Below are 12874 nucleotides of genomic sequence, written 5' to 3'. Positions count from 1 at the left end.
CGTCTGGAACACCGTCTGGGACAGGAAACTGGCTGCGACTTTGCTGATGTCACTCTCGCCTCCCATCTTACAAAGGATATAGCCATACAGGTTCGCGGCTTGGAGAGAAATCCCAGCTATCACAAGGGCCTGCGGGCAGACACAGCAAAGGTGGTTCTTGCAACAGCACATACGAGAATGTTCCTCCCAAACCACGCAGCAGTAGCTCTGGCCTGTACCTCGTAACAGCCAGCCTGTGGCGAGACTTCTCAAATCATCACGGACATCTTTTAGTCAGCCGCCACCCGAGCGGGTGGTGCCCTCATCATCCCATTTTGTAGGAAGGAAACCGAAACCCAGAGAAAGGAAAGTTGCCTGAAGTCCCAGAGCTGATGCATATCTGGGCCAGCGGCCAAACTCCCGAGCCCCCACTTCTGATTACACGGCTACTTAGACCGTCTGTGGAGGCTTTCTCCCTGAAGGAGCCCGATCACAGCCATGAAATAGAGTCCTAAAACTGAAATAGGGGCGCTTGGGTGGCACAGTCGGTTGAGCGTCCAACCTTTGGCCTCAGCTCAGGTTTTGACCTCAGGGTCATGAGTTCGAGCCCTGGGTGGGGCTCCAGGCTGTGTCTGAAGCATACTCACAACCTGTAAAACAAAACTTCAGAACTCAGACTTGCTTATTCCTACTTAGGAACATTCTAGGGTAGGAGAGCACTTGGTGTTGCTTACAACTCCTCTCTCAGCATTATTCCTAGGAGTCCAAAAGAGACAACCGAAAGTCCATCAGTGGACGAGTGGAGAAACAACGCAGCAGGTCCTTACAGAGGAATATTATACAGCCGTGAACAGGTACTGGTAAAGGCTACAACACAGATGAACCTTGAAAACCGGTGTGCCATGAAAGAAGGGCACAAACGATCCCAAAATAGAATTCCAGCTACAGGCAACGTCTGGATTGGTAAGGGTTGGAACAGAAAGAGGAGCGTGCCAGGCGCTGGGGATGGCGATGGCTAGAGGGTACGGGGCTCCTTTTAGGGGTGCTGAAAATATCCTAAAATGGGCTGTGGTGATGACTGCACACTGAATATACTGGAAGCCCACAAGCTATACGTGCCCAAGGGGTGGCTCGTGAGGTACGTGAATGACCTCAGCAAAGCAGTCTCAAATGAGCCGGTACTAGAAGCCACCTCTGCAGCCCTGGCCTGTGCAGATGGCAAAGCACTGTCCCAGCCGGGGTGTCGCCTTACCAGCCACTTGAGCTTCAAGGAGAATAAGGTGCTAAAAAAGAACACGATCCAAATGAGCGGGCAGATGATGAGGCCGAGCCAGAAGATGCGAGCTTCGGCCTCGGTGGCGGTGATCTGGTTCGGAGAGGCCTGTGAAGGGAGGAGAGAGTCCGTTTTCAGAATGAGGGAAACTGGTTGCAGAGGGGCAGGCGGTCCTCTTGGCTTCTCGTCCACGGGCTTCTGCCACCCGCTGGTTTCAGGGGCACTCCCGCAGCAGCGGCCGTGGCCCAGGGCAGGCTCTGATCTGCACAGAGTCCAGCAGGGACCCATGCAAACCCTCCACAGCCGTTCTCCTGGGTCGAGTTGGACTTGTATGGACGATACCTTTCTGGCTTCAAAAATCCAGTGGCTTTTCCCATCTTCATCTATCTGGTTCCACCAGCGGAGGCCCACCATGAGTCTCCCAGTTACGTTCTGGGGGAAATGGACAGGAAGACTCTAAGCACGCCACAGGGAGAGAAAATCACCTTTCCACTGACGAACAAAATAAAGTCACCGATTTGTATTGAACTTGCCGTGGGAGCAGGAGAGGTAAGCCGAACTACGCTTACCTTAACCAGTCACTTCCCCGCGCCCCCCACCATGTCCCCCCCCACACAATATGTAGCATACATATTTTAAGTTTCCGCAAATACTACAAAAAATGCAAGCTGCAGGGAGTTGCCACCCTCCCGAGACAGCGATCTGCAACCGCGGCAGCTGAGAACCACAGCCCTCCTGGGTTCAGGAGCGACGGCGTCACAAGCGAGGCGGCCTCACCTTCACAGACCAGAAGTCAAAGGACAGGAGGAGGAGCACCGTGACAAAGCAGCCCACGAAGCTTCTGCTGAACCAGTCGCAGCACACATAGGTGACAATGGCACTCACTCGGAAAAACAGGTGGAAAAAGGTGGCCAGCGGGTGCCTAGGAAAGAACCCAGAAGCCCCCTCACTGCAGAGGCCGAGAGGGCGAGCACCAAACTCACCATATGGGCTCTGACTTTCCAAACTGTGCCCCGTGCACTTCAAGCCCGCCCCGCCAGGCTGCCGCTCGGAGCACGCCCGCACATCAGATGTCCTGAGACAGTCATTATCCGACCAGCATCTTTCCCCTCTCGAAGAATCCAGTACTTTCCCCTCATTTGATTGCAAAGATCATGGGTCCTCTTCGAAACTCAGCCACCTTTGAAGTGAAACAGGACAGTGGTCGCTGCCTTCCCACCTGATAGCGATAAGGACCAGTTCCCTAAAGATAAAGGTTGGGCTATTCCACCAGTAACCGGGCAGTCCACGTGCAGCCCACGAGTGCAGAATCTCGTGTCACCAGGGAACCCATGTACCTGGATAGAGGGAAATCATGACTCATCCCACATTGGCTGTTTTAAAGAAAAGTCTAGGAAGACCAGAGACCCAAGGCTCGCTCGAGCACAAGGGCCGCCCATGTATCCAGAGCAGAGAGAACATCTGCCCATAGGGTTCTGGCAGGCGATGGTGGTGGGGGACACAGGCCAGGTAGGAGACCCTCACGCCATCCTGCTTTTCCCTTTGGAATCCACTTTGGTAGAGCACAGGAGGAAACAATGCAGAGCGAGAAAGCGACTGTGCGAGCCAGAGGGCAGGTGACGGCGAAAGTGCCAGCCAGTGCTGGGAGGGAGGGGCAACTGCCAGACCCACTGTTCGCACGAGAAGCCAGAAACTCCGAGTTGTGACAAGAGTGTGCTTCTATGTGACGACAACAAGTAATGTCAATAGGATAGCACGGGCTGCTTCACCAGGGCCCATGAGCCTCCGCCTCCCAACCGGTCGGGTGCTCAGAGAGGGAGCCAGCAGACCTGGGAGCTGCACGGGGGAGGCGCCTGCTTGTCCTCCCAAGAAAGGGCCCTTCAGAGAAAGCAAACTGGGCTCCTAGGGAACTGGGAACTCCGAAGCAGGATTTATAGTGACTTCTGCCTTTCTCCCGATGCTCCCAGGGAAGAAGGAGCAGGGCCCAAACCCCAGCTGTCCGCCGCAGTCCTTCTCATCTGTGCCTTTCAGATGCTGAGCTCTCCTGGCAGGCTGGCTGCAAGCCAGCCTGGGACCCGTACCCGGCCCTGAAGAGTCAGACATGACCCGTACGCCCCCCACATCTAGAATGTTCCCGAAGATCACACCCTTAGAGTTCTCGCATACTTTTTTAAAAAATAAATGTTTGCTCCTTTTATTGTTTTTTGGTTTGGGGTTTTTTTTTTTTTTAAGATTTTATTTATTTATTTGACAGAGAGAGAGATCACAAGCAGGCAGGGAGACAGGCAGAGAGAGGAGGAAGCAGACTCTCTGAGGCGCGGAGAGCCCGATGCTGGGCTCGATCCCAGGACCCTGGGATCATGACCTGAGCCGAAGGCAGAGGCTTTAACCCGCTGAGCCACCCAGGCACCCCTGGGGGTTTTTGTTGTTTTTTTTTTTTTTTTTTGAGAGAGGGAGAGGGAGTGGGCACACTGGGTGGCAGGGGTGGGGCGGGGCCAGAGGGAGAGAGCCTCAAGCAGACTCCCCGCTGAGCGCAGAGTCCAACTCGGGGCTCGATCCCGTGACTCCAAGATCAAGACCTGAGCCGAAACCAAGAGTTGGACGTTCAACCAACTCCAGGCGCCCCTTCTCTTACACCCTTTCAACCTTAAATCTTCCTGAGGATTTGAACTAAATGTCTTAACACAATCCTGCCTGTTCGCCTGGAACATGAAGGCGTCCTCTATGCACTAACCGAAAATTCTTCAAGGGCAGAAGCCATGAGATCGTTTTATGTCCCCTATTGCCCCTGGCATTTAAGTTGCTCGGCCAATAGTTGCGCCGAGCCTTGTAATCGGGTCTGTGTTGTAGAACAGTCTTGACTTGTATGAGACCCACGTGGCCACTGTTCCAGGGTAAAACCTGGAAGTTAATGCATTCGAATAAATCCCCTGCCCACCCACTTTTTTTCAGCTGTGGTTTCCTAAAATAAAAACCAGAGAAATTCCCATTGTTGGAAGGTTCTGCTTAGTTGGGTCCCAGTTAAGTGATGTCCTTAACTTGTCATGGAAAGTACCACTACCATGGCTGCTGTCATGATCAAAGCCCAGAGTAGACGAGGATGCCGATGGCTCCCTCAAATACTGTTCTCATCCTGTTTGACGCAGGCTGTCCCCTGAGCCACCCACCAAACCCTCCTTCAGGCTGCCTCTGGAGTTGGCTCAGTCTGTGTCCCCCGCCAACACTCACATGGTCTCAGACCAGTTTCCTGGTTTTGAGAGCTGTGAAGGCCATGGCTTACACCTGTCCACCCTTCCCTGCCAGGGGGTCCTCCATCCCCCGTGGTTCTCTCTGCCACCTCCGCGGCCACAGAACACCTACACACACCAACCGTCACCTCCACCTCCCAAAGCCACCGGCTTCCAACGCCACCCTCCCGGTCACCCACCTGGCCACTCCCCGCTGCCCAACGCACCCCACCCCCCAGCCCTGCCCTGAGAGGCAACCAGGACCGAGGAGCCAGACTGCCAGTGTTCAAATCCTCCCACCCTCGGCCACACAACCCCTGAACACCTCCATCTCCACTTCTGTAAAGCGGGAATGCCGACAGTGGCCACTTCCTCGCCGCGTGAAGGTGGCACATAGAAAGTGCCTGAAACCCAGACCGTGCTCAGGGACCGTGACAAGCTTACCTCAGCCCTCAGTCACTCGAAACCGATGCACCTCCAAGGAGCCTGACGGCGAAATTTCCCCACCTGGCCACAACTTTCTCTCTCACTCTCTTCACCTCTGCAGGGATCCCCCACGTCTCCTGACTTCTCCGTGTTCCCCCGCTCCCTCCACCTCACTGAAGAACCTTCCTCGATCCTCAGCTTTAACAGTGTTTTCCCCTCGCCGGGCAGGAAGGGCCTGCCGCTGGAGATGAGCAGGAGGAGGGGAGGACAGGCGGTGAATGTGAAAGGAGAGGACTTCAGTGGTCAAGGTTGGGGAGAGTCGGGGTGGGCTTCTGTTTAAGTTTTAATCCATTTTCACAGTCCTGGGCCCCACAACTGTGGTCTTCCTCCTTGGAGGAAACTGAGAAGGTTCTCAGCTTGGCAGGCACATAAAAGCCACCTGAGGAAGCCCTGGGAGGTACCCAAGGCCCCCCTTCCCAGGGCATGTGGGGGTCAGACCTGGAGCATGGCCCAGGGCTGGATTGTATGAAGGAAAAGCCCTCCTCTACACTGGATCCAAACTCTGGTCCACGAGCCAAATCTGGCCCACTTCCTGTTTCTATAAGTCAGGCTTTATTGGAATAGAGCCACACTTATTCATTCGCTGGCCTGCAGTTGAAAATATTTACCCAGAAAGTGAGCCAACCTCTCCGCTCCAGACCAGCATGAACAATGAGGAAACCAGGCACTGCTCAAAACAAACCAAAATAAAGCATACTGCTACTCATGGCCCCTTCCCCAGCCACCCCCCAAAAACCTGCTTTCCAAAGCATGGTGGAAGCTGGTTGACGGGCAGAACCGAGGGATGGTGCTAGAAGTCCGAGTAGAGTTACCTCTGGGGTAGGGGGCAGGGGGAACACACTGCCTGAGACCGTACATGAACACAGGTGTTGGACACACTCCCGTATCCGGATCTCGGGTATAGACATGTCCAGAAGTTCAAACCATTCATCAAGATTAGTGCATTTCATATACATCACACCTTCAAGTTTTGACTGAAGCCACAGACCAGAAAGAGATCCTTGCAAATCACCCTAAAATTTCTCTATGTGGTATAATCCAGCAATCGCACTACTCAGAATTTACCCAAAGGAGTTGAAAATTCAGGTCGTCGCCCACAACAGGGACAGATATTTACAGCCACTCTAGGCATCACTGCCCCTAACTGGGAGCAACCAAGATGTCCTTAACAGATGAAAGGGTCAGCTGTGGTCCTTCCACACACGGGGGCACATTATTCAGCACTAAAAAGGAAGGAGCTCCCCAGCCAGGAAAAGACAAGGGGGAACCTTAAATGCTTATTACAAAATCAAAGAAGCCCGTCGGAAAGGGCTGCATGCTGTAGGACCCCAATGCTAGAATGTTCTGGAAAAGACTGAGAAATGGACACAGTAAATAAAAATAAAAAACCAAAAAAACACAATGGTTGACAGAGTTTAGTCGGGGAGGGAGGGATGAACAGGACGAGCACAGGGGACTTCCAGGGCAGTGAAACCGTTCTGACGGAGTAATGGTGGACTGATGTCATTACATGTCTGTCCGAGCCCAGACAATACACACGGACAAAGCTTCATGTAAAGGACAGATTACATGGTAAAAACGCCACATTAACAAATATAAGACCCTAATGCAAGATGTTAACAGGGGGAACTTCTCAGGGGAGGGACTTACGGGAACTCTGTACTTTTTGCTCAGTTCTTCTGTAAACCTAAAAGGACTCTTAAAAATGGACACAAGCGGTGGCGGGGGATTAGGGGAGCCTGTGTCTAAACTGAATCAAGAGTAAAACTGGGGGAGAACCATGTCGCACAGGCATACATATCATCCCCTTTCCCATAAACTTCTAAGGCAGGTCTGATCTGACGGGAAAAGGGCGTTGTTAATCCTAAATTCAGCAGGGATCGAAGAATATTACTTTGAAAACCGTGCTCTGGTTTTTAAAGATGGTCTCCAGCTTGAATTCCTCAGCAAACAGCCCCTTTTAAGTTCTTTTCCTTTAAAACCTCATCCTTCTGGGACACCTGGGTGGCTCAGTAGTTTAAGTGTCTGCCTTCGGCTCAGGTCCTGATCCCCGGGTCCCGGGATCGAGCCCCACGTTGGGCTCCCTGCTCAGTGGAGAGTCTGCTTCTCTCTCTCCATCTGCCTGCCTCCCTGTCTACATGTGTTTTTGTGCTCTCTGTCAAACAAATAAATAAAATCCTAAATAAATCTTCATCCTTTAGACACTCTGGAAAGCTCTCTGCTTTTCGCTGGAACACAAGTTGAGGAAAAACTATTTTTCCTCCTTGACTTCTTTTGCCCCTAAAAAACAAAACAAAACAAAACAAAACCAAAAAAAAACCCCAAAAATCCAAGTTATCTGAGACGATGCCCAGGATTTGCTTCACAACCAGCTCAGGGCTGGACCCAAGGGAGGGTGAAGAGGACCTGGTCACGTGCAGCTCATGATGGAGACTCATCGTTCCCTGTACTTTTATGTAAATCTGAATTAAAAAGTAGAAGAATCAAGAAAGCAGAGGCAACCTCCACTTTGCACGGAGACAAGACACCTTTCAGAATAAACCAAGCCCATGGGCTGATATTCAGGGGGCTATCTGTGGCCACATAAAAATCCAGACCTAAAAATCCCCAACTGAGTAATTGACCATTACCGTTGGATGCATGAGGAAAATTCCAGAAATCGGGTCCTTTCTTCTGGGCTTACCAATCTCTCAACCAAAAGATAAATGTGGGTCCCAAGGGCGTCGCTCCTTGGGACATAAATGCTCACCCAGCCCCCACCTGGACAGAGGGGATGGTGAGAGCAAGAGCACCTAGATCCACACTCACACACCATCCTTGCCCATGCTGGGGACACGGCCCATTCAGAGCCTTGCTTTACTCATCTATAAAATGGGAGAACAACGACCACCCCAGATGCCAGAGGTTCCTGGAGAGGAAATACCTCGGACCCCAGATCAGAGGTGGCCTCAGGTAGCTGTGGCCATTCACTTCGCTTATGGTTTCTCATTCATGGTCAGGACTTTTGAGAGGGGAAGAAAGTGAAAACAAAACAAAACAAAAAAGCCTTGGCCAGTGGTGCTCTTTTTGGACGTCCTGTCTCTGAGGGTTTTTTCCTCTCACTGTTAAAAAAAGAATAGGGTGCTGCTATTTATTTCTTCAGTCCTGACACCCACTTAGTCAGGTGGCTCTTCCGCTCACGGCCGTGTGCCAGCATCAAGACGTGGGAAGAAGGGGACCGCCACGCACGAGGGGGAGACAGTGAGGACGCCACTGGTCCATCCTTCAGCTGCTGCCCTCGACCGCTGGATCAAGGGATCAGGGGAATCCTTAGAAAGACGGGATCAAGGGAATCCTCTCAGACCTCCCAAGCCCGAGTCTGCATTTTAACAAGACCACAGGGGACTTGCGTGCTCCTCTCAATCAAGGGGCCCTCCTCTATCCCATCTTCAAGACCAACTCTGCTCCAGGAGCCATGCAGAGAGAGGCTGGAGGAATCTGAAACCCCATGGGCCTGGCTAGCCAGGGGACAGGGGAAGCATCTGGGCAGAATCAGATTTTTCTCCCCTAGAATACCCCAGAGGCACCATGAGCACCACTCAGTCCTTCAGACTCGGGCTTCTCGTTTCCAATGACAGCATGTCCCCCTGCACCCCTGGTCTCTCAGCCCAGGACAGGCAGGTTTGCAGACAGCTGGGATTTCAGCATGGGCGGATGGCTAAGTCCTCACAGCTTCGATTCAAAGGTCAGCCCAACAGTAGTCAGTCTGAGCATGGAAGCAAAAAACAAAACAAAACAAACAAAACAAAACAAAAAAAAAACACCAGACTTCCCTCTGGTCACCAAGGTTTTAACTCTTGTTTCTGTTCTTGATTTCTTCTTAAAGAGACATCCCAACTTCAGAGCCTGGACAGGCTTAGCGAGCAAATTAAAGTGAATCCCCCCGGGACACATCAGTGGGCCCATGTTGGGCCCTGTCTTTGGGGGGGACTCCCCTCTCTCTCCTGGGGGCACCCAGCAGGACTCCCCCTTACATGGCTCAGAGTTTCCAGAACACCTGGACACCAAGAAGCTAAAAACCTCTTCCAACAAAAACGTGTCCACGCATGTTCCTAAGGACAACACGGACAATCGCCACAAGGTGGATACCCGTGTCCATCGCCAGAAGCGTGGACAAAATGGGACCTACCCCTACAGGGGGACGTGACTCAGCCACAGAAAGGAATGAAGCAGAGACCACCACGTGGATGAGCCCAGAACGCGGGAGTCAGACCCAGAGGCACAGAGAGCGTAGGGCTGCACATAGGAAAGACAGACACGGAATAGGTTGGCGAGGGGACGGGGCTCTTGCCTCATGTGTCGGGCTTCAGATGGATGAAAAAAAAAAAAAAAACGTTCTGGAGACGGACAGTAGTGACACTGGCACAGGAAGTGTGAACCTACCTAAAGTCGCCAAACTGTCCCCTTGAAAATGGTAAATATGGTAAATTTTAGATTATGCACGTTTAACCATACTAAGAACAATACCAAAAAAAGGGGAGGGGGATGGTGCGAAGGAGTCCTGGCCGTCGCCACAACACAAAGGAACCTGGAAAACAGGACCATGAGTGAAAGCAACCAGGTCACGTCCTGGAGGACCCCATTCCGAGCAAACACCCAGAAGAGGCAAATCGAGGGGGCCAGCCAGCACCTGAGAGGCCATCGGGGGCCAGGGGATGGGGGTCTGAGTGTTTAGTGGGTGCGGGTTTCCTTACCGGGGGAGGGAAGGGTTCTGGAACCAGACGATAGGGATGGTTGCACACATGTCCCTGAACTGTTCCCTGTAAACGTGAAAGTCGTCAATTTCACATCACGTGTATGTTACCTCACAATTTCACACGACCTGCCTGTTACCTCAAAAAACAAGCAAAAAAAAAAAGGAAGGGAGGCGTTGAGAGGCTTGGGGAGCTCTCCTGCGAAAGAAGATGGGGGCAGGGAGGCCGCGAGTCCTTCCCAGCCCCACCCCGGAAGACCTGTGTGACACTGAGCGGGTGACTCAACCTCTCTGTGGGTCCCCGTGTCCTCGGCTGCGAATCAGGATGGCTGAGACTCACGGCTGCCGGGGGTTCCAGTCAGTCAGCGTTGGCCTGAGTCATGTGTGTGCCCGCCAGTGGCGCCAACTGCATACACGGAGTTTCGGGGAAAATCCCAGGAGAGTAATCAGTGCACCGCCGGGGTTAGGGTAGAGCCTGGTGGGCAGCAGGGGTTCCATGAGTGCCAGCGGGGATCGGAAATGGTGCATCTGCACTGGGGGGTGGTTCTTCCGCCACCTTCCTTTGTAGAAGGCAGGCCGCTCCACACACGGATCGCCTGGGTCTCTGGTTAAATCCAGATTCTGACTCGGGAAGGCTGGCGTGGGGCCCGAGAGCCAGCATTGCAGCAAGTACCCAGGTGACGCCGGTGACGCCGGTCCTCGGACCCGCCGCTGGGGTAGCAGGAGCAGAATCACCTGCTGTGCCGATTTCCCGGGGCGGCCCTAAGAGAGCACCACAAGCAGCGGAGCTTAAAACAGAAATTTCTCTCTCGCTCTCTCGGCCTGGAGGCCAGAAATCCAAAATCACAGTGTCAACAGGGTTGGTTTCTGCTGAGCGCTGTGCAGGAGAATCCATCCCATGCCCCTCGCCTGCCTTCTGACGGCAGCTGGTACCCTTCGTGGTCCTTGGCTTATGACTCCCCACCCCAGTCTCTGCCCCCAACGTCACAGAACGTTCTCCATGTGTCTTCACAAGGCTGGCTTTCTGGAAGGACGCTGCGTGAGCAGCCCACCCTGCTCCCACCGGAGCTCAGCTTCCCTAATTAGATCTGCAAAGACCCTATTGCCAAAGAAGGTCACCTTTTGAGGTGCAAGAGGTTAAAACTTCCACATACCCTTCCACATACCGTTTTTTTGGGAGAGGAGACAAGCCAACCCATAACACCTACCTTGGGAAAAATGAGCCCAAATAAGGCAGGTAAGAAGGAGACAGACATCTTCCAGGTAAGGAAGCGGGAATTGTGGTGGTGAAGGGAACAACCCCAGGTTGGAGCAAAGGATCATTTGTGCAGGTGCTGGCGGCTGGAATCAGGTCCCGCCTCCCCTCTCCAGCTGGGTGTTCTGGTCTGGTTTGCATGAAGGTGCGCTAAGAGCTAGCAGCAGCTCTGAGCCGGAGACTGAGCACCAGAGCCCAAGTCCTTAACCTTGGCCCTGAGCCTCCAGGCTGCCCCACCTGTGGCCTGCCCCGTAGTGAGCCACAGATCAACAGAAAGGGACTGCTGACAACGATGACTCCTCCAACCCCAAATACGTCCACTAAGAGTTGGCAGTCCAGGTCCCACCTGACACACGTCCTAGCCAGGGGCCTGGGAGCTAAGGCAGGACACACGTCCGGACTGTGGCCTCTGGACACCACTCGGCACATTTCAAACACAGATGGAGAAATTCACAGGATAAGGCTGGGACATCTGAGCACTGCAGGCAGCGAGAAAGCTTTCCGAGACCATGAGAGTCGGGGCAAAAGGCTCAGAGGCCAACTGGGAGCGGCTCCCATGGGTCAGTGGTGGGCCCATCTGAGTAACAACGACAATACACCTTAATCCGTAAGTCATCTGAAGCTTACAAGCAGCCCTCCGTGCTCACCTATGGGAGATGTGAGCAGATGACGGACTCATCGCTAGAACACAGAAGAGTGAAGGGCAGGAATCTAACAGGCATCATGTCTTTATAAAGTACACGTAGCAATGACTACAACATCGATGGGGGGAAGGAAGATTCTAGATCACTTCGGCTCACTAATGAAGACGGAATGACAGAACTGGAAAGCAGCCAGGCTACAACCCCGAAAGGGCTCAGGGATGGAGACCATGGAGGACCCTAAGGCATCAGGAGCCCCTGGTGGAAGGACGCCTCCCCTCCCCACTCCTTGAAGCTGGCGCCCAAGCAGCCACACCTGAATTTCTTCAAGCCCCGGGCTCCACCTACTGATCTTTGAAAAGTGTATGGGTTGAAGGAAAATACTGATGGGCACTCCAAAATCCAGACCATAGGACACTCTACAGAAAACCAGCATGATTGCAAAGTGGAAGAAAAGACAGGCAGAGACTTGGGGCACTTACGGGTTAAGGACCCAAGAAATCCAGCAACCAAGTTTTAACATGTGCATGTTACTCAACTGCAAGTTCCAACAAATAATACATAAACAAAAGTATGAGACCATCTAGAAACTCTGGACACAATTTTGGAATGCAGTTTCTTCTAACAAGCCAACCAAAATACACCCAGAATCTAGTGCATTTCTCTGTTCTCCTCATTTGTCTGATCAAATCCTCTCCCTCCTCCTCCTCCTCTTTCTTCTCCGTCTTCTTCTTCCTCTTCCTCCTCCTCCTCCCCCTCCCACTCCTCCTGGATATTTCACAGTATTTGGGAATTATTCATTATTTTCAAGTGAGAAAATACTGTTATATTGAGTTCTTGGGGTGCCTCAGGGGCTCCATCAGTTAAGCGTCCCACTCATGATTTCAGCTCAGGTCATGATCTCAGGGTCACGAGATCGAGCCCCGCATCAGACTCTGCACTGGGCATGGAGCCTATTTGGGATTCTCCCTCTCCCTCTGCCCATCTCACCTCTTCCACCCCCCCCCCCATAAGATGAAATAAAAAATAAAAATACAGCAAACAGTTCTTTTCAAGATAACATATCAGTGTATGTTTAAAGTGGCACGATGTCTGGGGGTTTGCTTCAAAATAATCAGCGTAAATGAAAGATTGGTCATGAGTCCATCATGAAGCTGTGATGGGTACATGGGGTTCATTACTTTATTCTATTGCGCATCTGTCTGGAACTCTCTATAATAATTTTTTTAAGTAGTCAAGGAAGCAGATTACTGCCTTGTGAATTTCAGTTCTGCTATTTAC

At 52.4% G+C, this 12874-nt stretch overlaps 1 protein-coding gene across 1 annotated transcript in view; it reads right to left on the bottom strand.

Annotated features, from left to right (window-relative positions):
• The window catches only part of TVP23A (trans-golgi network vesicle protein 23 homolog A), a 31508-nt gene that overhangs the window by 1507 nt on the left and 17127 nt on the right, over positions 1–12874 (bottom strand). Inside the window, exons 3-6 of the mRNA XM_045993109.1 lie at positions 2030–2174; positions 1595–1684; positions 1232–1360; positions 1–129 (exon numbers count right to left, since the gene is read on the bottom strand). Of these exons, the coding sequence (XP_045849065.1) occupies positions 1–129; positions 1232–1360; positions 1595–1684; positions 2030–2174 (493 nt within the window). The remainder of the gene's footprint in view (positions 130–1231; positions 1361–1594; positions 1685–2029; positions 2175–12874) is intronic.

The sequence above is a fragment of the Meles meles genome, chromosome 21 (genome assembly GCF_922984935.1).
Source record: "Meles meles chromosome 21, mMelMel3.1 paternal haplotype, whole genome shotgun sequence".
In the NCBI taxonomy this organism is placed as follows: domain Eukaryota; kingdom Metazoa; phylum Chordata; class Mammalia; order Carnivora; family Mustelidae; genus Meles; species Meles meles.
This window is presented reverse-complemented; position numbering and strand designations above follow the sequence as displayed.